General features: G+C 37.7%; 2 protein-coding genes and 1 non-coding gene across 4 annotated transcripts in view; all 3 read left to right on the forward strand.

The window, feature by feature from the left end:
* The first annotated feature begins 363 nt into the window (after positions 1-363).
* On the forward strand, positions 364-445 carry trnal-aag (transfer RNA leucine (anticodon AAG)). The gene has a single exon. It is a non-coding gene; the product is annotated as a tRNA-Leu (tRNA).
* A 475-nt stretch (positions 446-920) lies between these two features.
* On the forward strand, positions 921-8,080 carry naa40 (N-alpha-acetyltransferase 40, NatD catalytic subunit). 2 transcript variants are annotated; one of them, XM_025059901.1, is made up of 9 exons: positions 921-1,310; positions 3,324-3,400; positions 3,978-4,073; positions 5,164-5,216; positions 5,358-5,453; positions 6,567-6,725; positions 6,809-6,892; positions 7,162-7,239; positions 7,458-8,080. In XM_025059901.1, the coding sequence occupies exons 2-9, from the start codon at positions 3,335-3,337 to the stop codon at positions 7,603-7,605; spliced, it is 780 nt and encodes a 259-aa protein (XP_024915669.1). In that variant the 5' UTR covers positions 921-1,310; positions 3,324-3,334; the 3' UTR covers positions 7,606-8,080. The 2 variants fall into 2 exon arrangements, with proteins under 2 accessions (XP_024915669.1, XP_008315723.1); XM_008317501.3 differs by lacking the exon at positions 3,324-3,400 and having other exon boundaries at positions 923-1,310.
* A 3,886-nt stretch (positions 8,081-11,966) lies between these two features.
* b3gat3 (beta-1,3-glucuronyltransferase 3 (glucuronosyltransferase I)) overlaps positions 11,967-14,221 on the forward strand; it is a 5,323-nt gene continuing 3,068 nt past the window's right edge. Inside the window, 5 exon segments of the mRNA XM_025062054.1 lie at positions 11,967-12,143; positions 12,851-12,953; positions 13,823-14,003; positions 14,106-14,219; position 14,221. The exon segment at position 14,221 is cut by the window's right edge and continues 57 nt beyond it. Coding sequence (XP_024917822.1) covers positions 12,860-12,953; positions 13,823-14,003; positions 14,106-14,219; position 14,221 — 390 coding nt within the window. The 5' untranslated portion in view covers positions 11,967-12,143; positions 12,851-12,859.

Raw genomic sequence — 14,221 nt, forward strand, 5'->3', positions numbered from 1 at the left:
CAACTACACTTAGTACGTATGCCTATAGCAGAGCCCTGCATCAGTGACTGTAGCAGCCACACTGATCCTGGGGGTGAGGCCATACTGACACAACAACCACAACAACTGTTGAGAATGTACTGTGTGTACATGTATAATATACATTATACAATGTATAATGTATGTTGTGCTGCAACAGACGCATGACCACAACAAGGATGCACGATATGTGAGTTGACACATATTTTTCTTCAGCTGCTTATGGTTTTTATTCAATCCGGTCCAAAAAGGTAAATACTTGTAATTTATACTTCCGCATAGACTGTAAAGTTAAAGGAATATGTACCCACATGTTATTCTAATATCTCCATGTATCCATCATATGGTAGCGTGGCCGAGCGGTCTAAGGCGCTGGATTAAGGCTCCAGTCTCTTCGGAGGCGTGGGTTCGAATCCCACCGCTGCCAGTAATAATTTTTCTAGAGATGGGCAACACATGGCGAAGTATTAAGTAACGCAAGTCAGAATTATAGCGGAAGAACACAATTTCCCTAAAGATCAGTGCGTGTCAGATTAGTTAGGACAGTATGTGGTTCTTTTCTGAGTCAAATGTTCAAATGGCCAAAATTTTAAAAACACGTGCCCGAGCTGTACATTTTCATACATATCATGCATTGATGTCTCTTATTGTGTACATTTTGTTTAAAAAGATAAAAAGAATATACGTTTATATTTTGTCGTGTCGCAGGAATAAAAATGAAAAGTTTTAGTTATATTTAGGAATGTTGTTTTTTCTAGATCCTTCCTGTTTGACCCACTTCTACTCAGTAATTTGTCGGATTAAACATTTATTAGTTTACCAGGCCTAAACGAAACACATTTTACTACCCTCTTCCCTCCTTTTCACATTTTTCGACACTTTTTTGAGACTCTCTGATCTGAGCTCAGAATGGAACCCGTGAACGCAGCACAGTCGGAGGCTGAGGAGAGAGCGGAGGAAAGAAAGAAAAAGGCAGACTAGAGAAAAGGGAGACCTGAGATCAATCTTGGCGCCAATCAGGCAGTACTAAAAAAAAAAAACACGAACCGGTGGATAGTTCCTGTGACCAGCTCTACGCTTTTCGCCGCTGCTACTGATACAGTCAGTGGTCGGTGCTTTAGCCCGTCCGCCTCGTCAGTACATTATCTATAATTGTCATATTAATGTGGCCCCTTCTGCTGTGTCTGCGGTCACGGTACCAATAACTCAGCAGCGGCGGTAGAGGAGCAGCGCGGGGACAATAGAGGCGTGTTTCTCCTGAGGCAGCCACACAAGACAGCGGCACAATGGGGGTGAGTTTTGACTCTTTTATGATACTATGGTACATTTAGAGATGTAATTGTTTTAAACATAGTGAGTGTGTATTAGTGTGATGGGAGAAAGGAAGAAAGAAGTGGAGAGACCATGATGGATGGATGTTTAGCCGCTGTAGCCTGGTTAGCGTACGTTAGCTTCCAGCACGCAGAAACAATCATTTACAACGTTATTAAGACATTGTCTGAACGGCTTTACACTTATATTTCCACTGCCTACGTATGTGTGGCCGTGTATAACATTATTAGCGTGCTAACAGCGTTAGCTGCTGCCTCTGCTGCTGTGGAATGCCATTCTAATGACGAGTGCTCGGCTAGCTGTTAATGCTAATGACTGAAGTGTATATGTGTGTCCATATACAGTACATTAGGGCATGCTGTTTCAGTCCACCTGGTCACCATGTTCTCGCTCATTAATCCGCCAAACCGAGCTTTACTCGGAGTCAGTAGACAGTCCCTGACCCTAATACCTCACTTTCACTAGTGATAAACCAATCCACGTGCTTCTCTCCTCAGTCTGGAACCTCAAAATTACCAAACCCCTGAGGAAAAGGTAGTTCTATTTTAGCTATTTCCCAAGTGCATTTTTACAGAACAAAGACTTTATAACACAGCATTTTTAAACAGACTAGATTTATTTGGAGAGCTGATGTTATTTCAATTTACATGTAGAAACATAATTATTTCAAACATCAAAAAAGCAAGGTCAGAAGCAGTGCTTTGTGGCCCAATCTATAGGTCAATGTAATTATGTATGATAAATTTAATGGAGTCAAAAGTATGGATGGTCCCTCACATATATGGCAGTAATAAAAAACAAGCTCAGCCTATACATTGGGCAGTTTTCAGTTTCATTGTTAAGGACTGTACCAAAACAAAATAATATTTATTTACAATTTAGATAATGAATGGATGATGGCCACAGGACAAGAATGTCTCAAGAAGTCATGTTGGTGGTATTTAAAAGATGTGGAGGAAATCGGTGGAAACATTAAAAAAAGAAAGTTATTAAGATGTGTCAAGAAACGACTGTAACACTAGTGAATAGTGGAACTTATAAAATCAAAGTGCAATAAAAAGGTTTATGGGAGACCTAGACCTGTTCTACCTTGTAGGACAGCAGAGAGGTCAGAAGGTTTGCCTAGCCGCTGTACAACTGCAAGGTTTTTACGGAACAAAGGAGCACAACAGAGAATAGAACATTAAACTATAACTGAAATTAAAATCGATTGGATATGTTTGTTGTTTGCTGCAATCAACTACACTAAAAATGCAATATACTCCCAACAAATACAGGGTACTACTATTACTACTGAAGATTCATATTTGAAATATTTAAAAAACAGTTAAATATTGCAATTGCATTTATTTTCAAGACAAGCTTCTATATGTCTAATTTATATTCTGGACAGACATTTGCAAACTACTTTTTTTTCACACACGTGTGTATGTGTGTCTGACTGTGAGTGACTTTGACCTGACGGTCAACAAAAATATTATCTTTCTTTTTTTCCCCATTTTGCACCTACACAGTTGAATACTAGCCAGAAAACTTGGATATAAAAGAGTACATTGAAGAAAGAATGTTAAAGTAAACAAAAAATGATAACTTCATTACTAAAGTGAGCTGAATATTTAAAAAAAAAAAGTTACAGGTCATTAAAAACACGATAAAAAAAGGTAGCACACAAACAGCCATAAAAAAGCAAACCTTCCTGTAAAATAGCTGGAATTTCCAAATGATAGATTTGCAAAAAAAAATCCCAAATAAGTTAAAAAATTGGCCAATGATGAAGCTAGTGAAACCTTTTATTTTAATGTTTTTATCGAATCCAGTAATGTCTTTCAAAATTAGTGTTGGTATTGAGAAAAGGGTAATCATTTTTTTTTTTTTTTTACTGGTAGAAATGAATGTACTTGTAGCAGTTGTTAGCAGGCTCCCTGTCTGCTACAAAGTGTAGCTGCAGTCTGAGTATTTTCTGTGAGTTATAGTTGAAGCATCGATGAAAGCAGCATTGGACATGAAGCCAGGAGCAGGCCAGATTAAAATCTCATTGCTGTTGACACAGGTATATACAACCACGATTTTTATTGACACAAATTTCTGAAGAGATGCATTTTTCTCCAAATCTGGCTGTTGCATAGTCTTGCATTAGTGCTTTTTGACTGTACATGTCCTGACTGTGCTCTGCAGTGTTGTTGTTGTTTGACTTGCATCTCTGTCTAATTAATAGCACTGTGGTAAAATAACGACTGCATACATGGAAAGAGCAAATCACTGGCTGTTTATGTTTAGAGTTAAAAGCACAGTCAAAGACAAGCTGTGACATTTATCTTTTGACTTCTATATCAACACCCATACGGCCACAGAGGGATAAATATGATTAAACATATAAAATTAAAAATTCTTAGCCATTGGATCCCACTGTAAACTGCACTAAACAGCTATGAATAAATGGTACCTAAAATCTCACCGTAAAATGACTAACCTCGGCACAGGTCCTGGGTTGGGTTGTGTATGCAGATTTTATGTTTTGTTTACCCATGGTGGTCCTAGTTACCCTGGACAATGTGTAGTTATTTTGAGAGATCTATAAAGTACGAGATTATTTTTGCTTTGCCAACTCTCTAATTTCCTGTTCCCAGAGGAAGTCCAACAGAGCAAAGGAGAAGAAAGCGAGGCGTCTGGAGGAGAGGGCAGCGATGGACGCTGTCTGTGCTAAAGTGGATGCAGCCAATAAGGTAAATAAGGAGAGATTTTGGGTCAACATGGAGACAGTGGACCAGAGACCTTTGTTCACATTGTTCATTTCATTTGACATTAGTCCAATTTAATAGCATGCAACACTTAATAACATTCAGGGCAAGGGAAAACACAGCCATCTGGTTACTTATGTATATTTGATTAAAATAGTTAAATACATGGAATACAGAGCACACAGTAGCGGCCAATAAGGAGTAAGCTTTTGGTTTTTATCTACGTCCTCAGCAACTCTTCAGCAACAGTCCTGCATGGACCCAAAGTGTTTCTGTGTCACTTTGCCTCGAAATGGAACAGTTGCTATTTCACGCTGTTCTGTCTCCTCCCACCTTCCTAATGGGCCAACATGGATTGTGGTTTTTAAAGCTGTAGTTTGTGATGCTGTTGATTTAATAGAACAAACGGGGCATCTGGTGTTTTTTTTGTTTTTTTTTAACCATAAATCATGCAGCTTAGATTCTGGTTCTCACTGGGTCTTTAAGTAGAACACAGTTATGACTGCGTCAGTGAACAGGACGACACAGCACAGATCCAGAGGTCAAACCCTCTGCAGTAGCCACTCTTTAAAGTGTTGAAGGCTTTTGTGATCAGAGTTGGATGAGCTTTAACAGCAGGGATGTCCTTATCACTTTATTTTTAAATGTGACGCCAACTCCGTACGCATAGTTTTACTTCTGTTACTGGTCCTCAACAAACTGCCAGCTGCTCAACTGATTTCCCAGCAGCTATCTGTATCAGACTTTAAAAATGCTGGAGTTCATTATGTATTATAAGGATGCGGGGCATGTGCAGAATTATTTACAGTTTCATAATCATGACTTGGAGCACGTTTACTTTTCCTAAAGGACTAATCTAATTAGAAAACTGTCTGGTTGTTTGCTTCCTGTATCAGATATTTAGATTGGAGTCAGTTTTACTGAGCGAATAAAAAGTCTGTATTTTAAATGAAGGAATGTTGTAATTAACTTAGAATTACTTCTAGAACTAAAACTGTCTTTTTGCACAAAATATTGTTCGATGTGTAAATGTGGTGACGCAAATAGACATTTTGTGTTTATGTTCTTCTTACAGCTTGATGATCCACTGAATACTTTCCCAGCTTTCAAAAAATACGACAGAAATGGGTATGTGTCATTTTGAGTTCTCTCTAAGGTCACATTTGGGATTTTGTAAAAAAAATGGACATTTCATTCCCTGCATCAAACAGAGACACGTTTTCAAAGACACCTTTTCGATGTTTTGGGCCACATTATCTTCTCTCACAGGCTGAACCTGCAGATAGAGTGTAAGAGAGTGACCTCCCTCAACCCGCTGTCAGTGGAGTGGGCATTTGAACTCACCAGAGCCAACATGCAGACACTGTAAGTAACCTGCCCTGTTCCTCTTCTCTCAGTTTAGGATGGAAACACATCTTGTACGTTGGTGTGCACTGTAGGTTGGAACTGAAAAGAATGCAGACAAGCCAGAAATTCTCAAGAGCGTGACAGAATTAAAGAGTGACATCAAACACTAAACGGTGTAAGATGTTAGAGGGTATGAGGAAAAGAGGAGCAGAAGTGATGCAGACAGATTTGAGAGATGACAACAGTTCTCCTGCTCTGGTACTTCTAAGAGTTTGACTTTTATTTTCACAAAAGGCAAAACTTCAGTTTCAGATGTTTGGTTAAGGTCAAATGAACTTTGCTGAGGCTGTTTCTTAATAGCAACTTAATTGTGCAGAATGTATGTAAATGCATTCGAATCTAATGTAATGTAATGTAAATGCATTCGAATCTTGTGTGCAGCTGGCAAGGAAACCATGATTTCTTAAAAAAAGGTGAGGCTGGTTCAGATGCAGGACTGATTGTAGTACATTTAATTGGGATGTGAAATGTGACAGTCTCTCACCGTCATAAGGACATGACATGATATTACCTTAAAAAAAACAATATATGTTAGAAAATGGATAATGAGAAGCAAGCATAGTGATAAATTACGGAACAAATCTGCAGAAAAATATTGTTTTGACTTTTTTGCATTGAAGGTTGTGATGTTAACATTTGAAAAGAACTTGTGTACTCAACATCCTTAAATAAGGCCACCTCAGATGTGTAAATGGTTTATTTTATCCCAGTGAAGAAATATAATTTTGGCTGTGAAGGCATCATCCCATTTCTTTTAATAAAAAAAGGTAAAGCAGCCATGTCAGTATTTGCTGAAAAGGTTAAATGAAATCATTTGTATATACTTTAAAAAAATGTCTTAAACGTGACCTGTGAACCCAAAACACAGTCACTGATGACATAAATCTGTTGAATTGAAGTCTTTGATATTCTTTAGTATGTTATGAAAAATATGTGGAATTTTCTGCTTTGGTCCAAACAAATGGAAACTACAGGTGTTTGCACCTTTCTAATTGGCCACAGTCAAATAGTTGAAACCCATAATGAGGACTCAAACATACACATGGTAAATCATTTCCTTTAATGTGACAGGTATGAGCAGAGTGAGTGGGGCTGGAAGGAGAGGGAAAAGAGAGAGGAGATGAACGATGAGCGAGCGTGGTACCTGCTGGCCCGTGATGCTGATTCCTCTCCAGTGGCCTTCTCTCACTTCCGATTCGATGTGGAATGTGGAGAAGAGGTTCTATATTGGTAGGGCTGCTTGGGTACAAACAATCTTTCTTTTGTCTTTTTTTTTTTGTCTTTTATTTCAACATTTCTGTCTTATTCATCAGCTATGAAGTGCAGCTGGAGAGTAAAGTGCGGAGGAAAGGACTCGGAAAGTTCCTCATCCAGATACTGCAGCTCATCGCAAACAGGTAGAAAGCCCTGATCCTATGCTGGCAGCAGAGGGAGTTTAATGTTAAGACCTTGACAAACTGCTGGAAAACTAAAAAGATTTTTATTTGATGTACGTAATATTAATTTTGTAGGTATTTTGAACAGAAGGAAACATCTGCTATTTGTAAGATAATTGGGCACTTTTAAGAAAAAAATGAAACAAATTGTCCATATTTATTTATTTAAAAAAACAGACTTCAAAAGATCCATTTAAGGAAGAATTTCGTATCCTGTTTTTTCTGCCTAGTACACAGATGAAAAAGGTGATGCTGACAGTTTTCAAACACAATCATGGAGCTTACCAGTTCTTCAGAGATGCTCTACAGTGAGTACCAATGCTCTGTGTAAACAAACGTATTAAATATTTGTTGTTGTCTTTGTTCTTGTTTTTATTTATTTGTGTTGACATTGCATTCTATTGGTTCACCTAAGCCAATAGATTGAGATGACAAAAACCCTAAGTGTAAACTCTCCTCTACTCACTTTTAGATTTGAGATTGATGAAACTTCACCCAGTGTAAACTCTCCTCTACTCACTTTCAGATTTGAGATTGATGAAACTTCACCCAGCATGTCTGGATGCTGTGGTGACGACTGCTCCTATGAAATCCTGAGCCGGCGGACAAAACACGGAGAGGCCTCTGCTGGACACACCCATGGGGGTGGACACTGTGGGGGCTGCTGCCACTGAATCCACTCCTGTTCCTGATATCTGATTGGTTTAAAAAAAAAAAGCCAGCAACTTTCACATGGCTGTGTGTGAAAGCTTGAGCTGCCTGCAAATTCTGCGAACGCCATGAGTTTGAACGATCATGTATGTGGTTTCAATGAATGGAGCGTGGAATTCCGGGCTGCCGATGTTGATGTGTTAAGGAATGAGACTTGTATGTTTTTAGGTGTTTTCCTGCTGCAAAAGCAGTATCAGTGTGGGCTTTCACACATAGTTACCTGTTTGTGGTTTCCTACTGCTTGGTTCAATGTCAGACATTTTTCCTTAATCCTAATGATTAGTAGTAATTCCCCATTTAGGAAAAAGCTTCTTGCTGACATCATTAATGACCAGAGTCAACCTCACTCCACCTCACTCTCATCTGCTAATGTGCTATACTGTATTGAATTCATCTGCAATGCTGCTTCATCCAAAGTAGTAAATTTGTTGGAAGTTGGACGCTCTGCTCTATTTTTGACACAGATTGTACGCACATATTGCTGTTTTTAAAGAAAAGCACTGCAGCAACTGCGCTGATTGAAACCAAATTGATCAGTGATACTACTATTACATCGATGCAGTACATTATTAGCATTACTTCTCCAGTCAGGGTTTGGTGACTTGTGTCAAAAGCTCCACAGATGTCACTTTTTATTTTTTCTTCCTTCTGCTTACAAATAGATTATGCATTACACCTTACGCATTACGGTTGAGTTTAAGAGCAACTTAGACCTGGAATGAGACAACAATAAAAATCAGTGGACAGCAGCTGTTGTTGAAGCCCAGAGGGAGTTAGGGTGTGACCTATTAAATGCCATGGTTCAGATTAAACTTTTGAGGTAAGAATTTAATGTAGAGTCGGTTCAAATTTCTGGTTTACAGTTCGTGTTAAGATAGTGCAAGAAAGTGCATATTGTTGTGAAGTTGATGGTGGTTCAGCGCTACAGCAAGGTTGTGTGGGCTACAATTTGTCTGTCACGAGGGTTTATTAGATTATAACTACCTTCCATCTAAATTTATGATTTGGTCTTGTGTAGATAAATGTTTCATCTGAGTTCCAGGATTATGTGTGCACGATAATGTATGAAAGCATTCGAATCATGATCTTTTTCAGTTAAACTCCATGCCTGTGGTTTACCAACACTAACCATCAGAACCCTACCATCTACACCTAAAAAAGTTTTTCACATTTCTCATAATTTTCAAAGTTATCAAGGTTATATACCACGGGATGAAAACTTTACTTGTTTTGCCCAGTTTTGCCTTTTTGTTTTGGTCTTGATGTTTGCGGCCAAATGTGCACAGTTGGGAGATTTAGTTTCTGATGGCGTGGTTCTCATGCTTTACTGAGCCTTTGGTTTGTTCCTCAATGCCCTTCAGGCAGTATTTGAGTTTGCCTGCCCATTTACATCGCCTGCTTTGTACAGTTGCGTCTCTTTTTTGTCTGTTGAGGTACTAAAGATAAACAAATAACTGAATTGCTACTTTTGGCTGCGTAAAAATCAACTAAAATCACTTTTATATACCGAACTTGGTTAGCATGTGTAAATGGCATCATTTTGTGGTTAAATTAAATGAATGAATGGTTGAAGCAATGGCAAAACACTGAAGATGGTTTCGTTTTTGGATACTTCTCTCTTTACCTCAGCCATGCCATTTTACTGGTCCACTCTTATGCTGCATGATGAGATTGAAGAAGTAAAAAGAAAACAAAAGTTCTAGTTACCTTAGTGACAGACGGCAGTGTTGCTGCTTCTGAACTGTAGCTGCACTGATGGAACATGTATCTAAAGTCCTCGTGGTTCTGTAGGTTTTACTTTAGCATTTCGTGCAAGTCTTTTTGAACATTTGTGCATGTTGAAAGTAACGGGGGAAAGTTTGCATGAATGTAAGAGGAAATGGCCAGTCCTGCATTTCTTTGAGGAATCTTAACAAAAAGTCAGCACTGCAAGTTTTGTGTCATGCAGAAGTTCCACTGAGGATTTTACATACGACCGGAGTCGTCAGCCTGTAATGGCTGCGGTATCAGTTTCAACCTTGTTGACTCGATAGGTGTTTACAAAACCTTCAGGGTATTTTTGGACAATTTAGCGCTCTAGTCAGCTGCTTTTTAGGCTCTGTTTTAAAACAAGATAACACCCTTTAAATCCAGGTCAGAGGTCAGTTGGCATTGATTTGTGTCTCGGCCTAAGGAGTGGAAGAGAGTTTTCTTTATTCTTTTTTTTAAAGTGGAAGAGAGTTTTCTTTATTTTATTTTTTTTTTTTTTTAAAGATTTTTTTTTTAAAAGGCCTTACCAAGGTACGCTTCGAGGTGTTGTTGAGGCTCAAGCTGTGTGACAAGAAAAGAGACGAAAAAATTGCATTAGACAATTTCAGACTTTCATCTGAAAATTAAAGCTCTGTTCTGTGCTTTCTCTGTGAAGAAGGTTTCTGCTTGTTTTCAGTCAGTCTTTATGAAATGTTTCTTTAAAAAAGGTCATTAGACAAGATAATGTTTCATGCCTGTTAAAATTCTGACCATGAACAAGTAAGATTTAACCTTTTCTGTTTGTTGTAGAGTTCAGTCCTTCATATGTAGATTACAGTAAAGTGGCAGGATGTACATAGTGTTAGTTTTTCAACCGGCTGACAGTTTCTCTCTCAGGTTAATCAAACGCATTCAAGCCTCATCAATTTTACTGAAGAGCCATGGTGTCACTTTGGAGTTTTACCGCAGCTCTGACCTCAGGTCAGTTTCAATCAGAAAATCTTGGTGGTTCTTTGAGAACAAAAGGTGGTGATGACATTACACTCTGGGGCCTGGTTTTGGTTTTTTTATGTTCTGCTTCAGTAAAATTAACAGTTGTATGCCCTGGGGATGTGAAATTTCTTGAGTTTGAGCTTCATGTGAATCAGTGCTGAGTGTTCAGCCCATACTGTAGATGGGCTGTGTTTAAAAATAAAAAGGTTCAGTTGACCTGGAGCCTGAACTTGGCAAACTTATTTTGAAGTCAGTGAGGACTTTTATTTTGGAAAATAGTTACAAACCTTCAGAAAACAGAGACCCTTCTCTTGGTCTTCTCTCTTTGTATATATAAATATATATATATATAAGCTGTTGTAGTTCCATAACCATTTTCATTTCTTGGACTTTTACTGAAAAAAAAAACTTTTTTAAACATGTTTTGAGAGTGAGTGTCAAGTCTTGTTCCATAAACAATCGTGAAAGGGAAAACTTAAGTCATTCTGCCTTGTCAGTGTTTTATTTGTATGTTACAAATAAAGGAAAGTTGTTTGACTTTTTGAGATGTGTCTGAATTTTCTTTTTCCCCATCATAAATCAAAAAACCTTAAACCTGTTTTGGAAGCACTGGGATAGTCAAATTTATCATTTCAAAAGGTTTGAGCCATGTATAAAGTATTTTATAATTATTTTATAATGAAAACATGCATTTTAGTATCGATTGTAGTCTGTATAGTTTATCTAATGGAATATATATATATATATTAACAGAGAAAAGAGGGAAGCATCAGATTTACGCACACCACTTGCTTATTTATGCCTATTGCTCTATTCATTTCCATATGATATTTACAAAGTCCTACAATACATTTATATATATGGGAATGAATAGAGCAACATTTCCATATGATACATTTAAAAACATAATTTATATATATATAAAGATTTATTGTAGGGCTTTTAAAATATAATTAAATGAATAGAGCATCATGTTAGGCATAAATAAACAAGTGGTGTGCGTAAGTCTGATGCCTCCCTCTTATTTTCTCTGTTAACAGGATCATCTCATGGAATAAATAAACAATTATAATTAACTAATGTCTGATTATTAGATTTGTCAGATTACTTACGATCAGATTTTCTACAACATCTGCATTATATTTCAGATTAATTACGATCGGATTTTCTACAACATCTGCATTATATTTTAAGGCACTTAGTGACATATTCTTGTACTTGAGCTGCACCAAAACAGTAGTAAAGAGTTGTCCCAACATTTTGCCCTGAAAAATTTAAAACCTAAATAGATTTTTTTTAAAGGCCAAAAAATATACTTTTATACTGATACAATTTTTTTAAATCTCACATAAAAAATGTAAAACAAACAAACAAACAAACAAACAAAACAAAAACCTACAAACCGCGGTGTCTTGAGATTTATCCACACCAGTGGAGCTTTTGGCAAATATATAAATACAATAAAATAGTAACTTTTACTAATAGTAAAAATGTAATTCCACGCCGATACTTCCACGTTTCTGTTTCGGTGCGTTTTGCAGCTTATCAGACATATGGAACGTTCGGTCTTAAGCTTGTTGCTAGGCGGACATTTTTTCCGCGTTGCACCGAAGCCGGAAGATGTTGGTAAATCTGTTTAAGAAAAATATCCCTGAGAAAACAAATGAATGGACGTTGTTTTACACCACGGTGCATTTGCTCGTGTCCATCCACCATGGCATGAAGCTTTAATTACATGGACTAGATCTGTCGCTGTCGTCTTCTGTTAGTTCTTATCTGGGTGAGTTATTGAAAAAAATGTCAGCTTTAGTAATGGAAATGTCATGCTATATTTGCCTAGCATACATCCATATTTAAAAACCGGTTTAGTGCATTTGTACATTTCCCTGCCTCGTGGGTGATGCAGCATCAAAAGTCACATTTTGTCGGTATTTCAGGCCTAATAGAAAATGTTATGTCATTATAAATCCATTGACAAGACTTTGGCTATGGATCTTAATAAATAAGATTCCACAACGATTTATTTTTTGTTATAACATTCAAGCATCATGAAACCACAGATTCAACTGCACCTGGACTAAAATAATGATCTGATAAAGATCCATGTAGAATCAGTTTGTACAGGTTGTCATTATATTATTGTTGTTTCCACAGTTTCCTTGTTGCATTAGCACAATGAGTAATACAACATCTATAGTAAAACATTTCATGTGGACTCTATTACTAGTTTACCTTATGCAGTCAGAAGAATCTGTGTATACAGTAAGTACACAGAAGCCAAGGTAATACTTACCATTTTTTCTGCACTGCTTTGTCACATGTATGTTTCCTTTAGAGCATTTTGTTGCAAATGTATTTTACTTTCTACTTTTTGTAATACGGTTTTGACAACAATAAAACTGGTAAATGTTAAACATGTAAAACTTGACTTGTGTAAATATAATATATAAATATTCTTTTTCCTTCCACCTGCTCCCACACCTGCAGCTGGCCATCATGGCGACAAGGATGAAGTTGAAGCTGAAGACCGTGTTCGTGCTCTACTTTATGGTTTCCCTGCTGGGCCTCATATATGCGTTGATGCAGCTCGGTGAGTGGTCACGTCACCCCCTCAGGTCAGACTGGCAGGAACAGAAAACTGACTAGTTCCACTTTCACAAATGTGTAAATTGTCTGTTAGAGTTTAGTCACAAAACCGATAACTGTTATGTAGGATATTTAAGAAGAGTATATGGATTACCTGCTGATGGAGAAATGATTAAGAAAAGCTTAAACAAACAAAAACCATTTCAGAAACTTGAGGAACTGTTTGCGAAAGGGAAACGCCATGACTCTTTTGCCTCTTTGTGAAAAACAATGTACAGGTTTGACCATCTATAAAAAAGGAACATTTCAAATACAGCTAAAATGTGGTGGAAGCTCTGTCCTACTTACTTTTTTAATAATACTAAAAATAAAACTTATTATGATATAATATAATACTGAGATAGTTAAGAACATTATACAATTATAAAACAAGTGATAATCTTCTTAATTCTTGATGCAGTCAGACTAAAGTATTATTAGAAAAGAGTCTGAAGACAGAAATACAAACCAGGAATAAAAAAAACAATCCTAGCACAGTCATTTTAGCATTCCATCGCTTAGATATCCATAATATATCATCTCAATGAAATGATCATTTATGAACAAAGCGCAGAATAGAACCTTTTTATAAACAACACTGGGTAAACAGCTTTAGAAATGGAAATGTCATGCTATGTTTGCCTAGCATTAATCCATAATTAAAAACCGGAGCTGAGTGAGCGACTGTACCTTTTTAAATATGCAGTCATTTGATGCATCTTTCACAGCCACACATGCAAAATACTAAGCTGCAATCAGTATATACCGAAACACTGTAAAAAGAAAAGTCTTCCAACTTATACATTTTGTCTAATTTGTCTTTGTGTCCTGCAGGTCAACGCTGTGACTGCTCTGAGCATGACTTGCCCAAAGACCGTACCATATCCCAGCTGCGGGGGGAGCTGCATCGCCTTCAGGAGCAGATGAGGAAGTCAGAGGCAACCAAACAACCACAGAAACAAGCAGCCAAACCCAACCTGCCCACCATCTTTGTCATTACTCCAACCTATGCAAGGTAGCCCCCCGTATAATCATCCCCTCGCTCTTGTACTGCACTGTAAGAGGAGAATCTGTGCGGAGTCGTCCTCACAGGTTCCTGTTTGTTTCTGTTCTGCAGGCTGGTGCAAAAGGCAGAGCTGACTCGCCTGTCTCAGACGTTCCTGCATGTCCCTCAGCTTCACTGGATTGTTGTGGAAGACTCTCCTCACAAGACTCCGCTGGTGACTGACCTGC

Source organism: Cynoglossus semilaevis, chromosome 1, assembly GCF_000523025.1.
Source record: "Cynoglossus semilaevis isolate Cse_v1.0 chromosome 1, Cse_v1.0, whole genome shotgun sequence".
Taxonomy (NCBI): Eukaryota; Metazoa; Chordata; class Actinopteri; order Pleuronectiformes; family Cynoglossidae; genus Cynoglossus; species Cynoglossus semilaevis.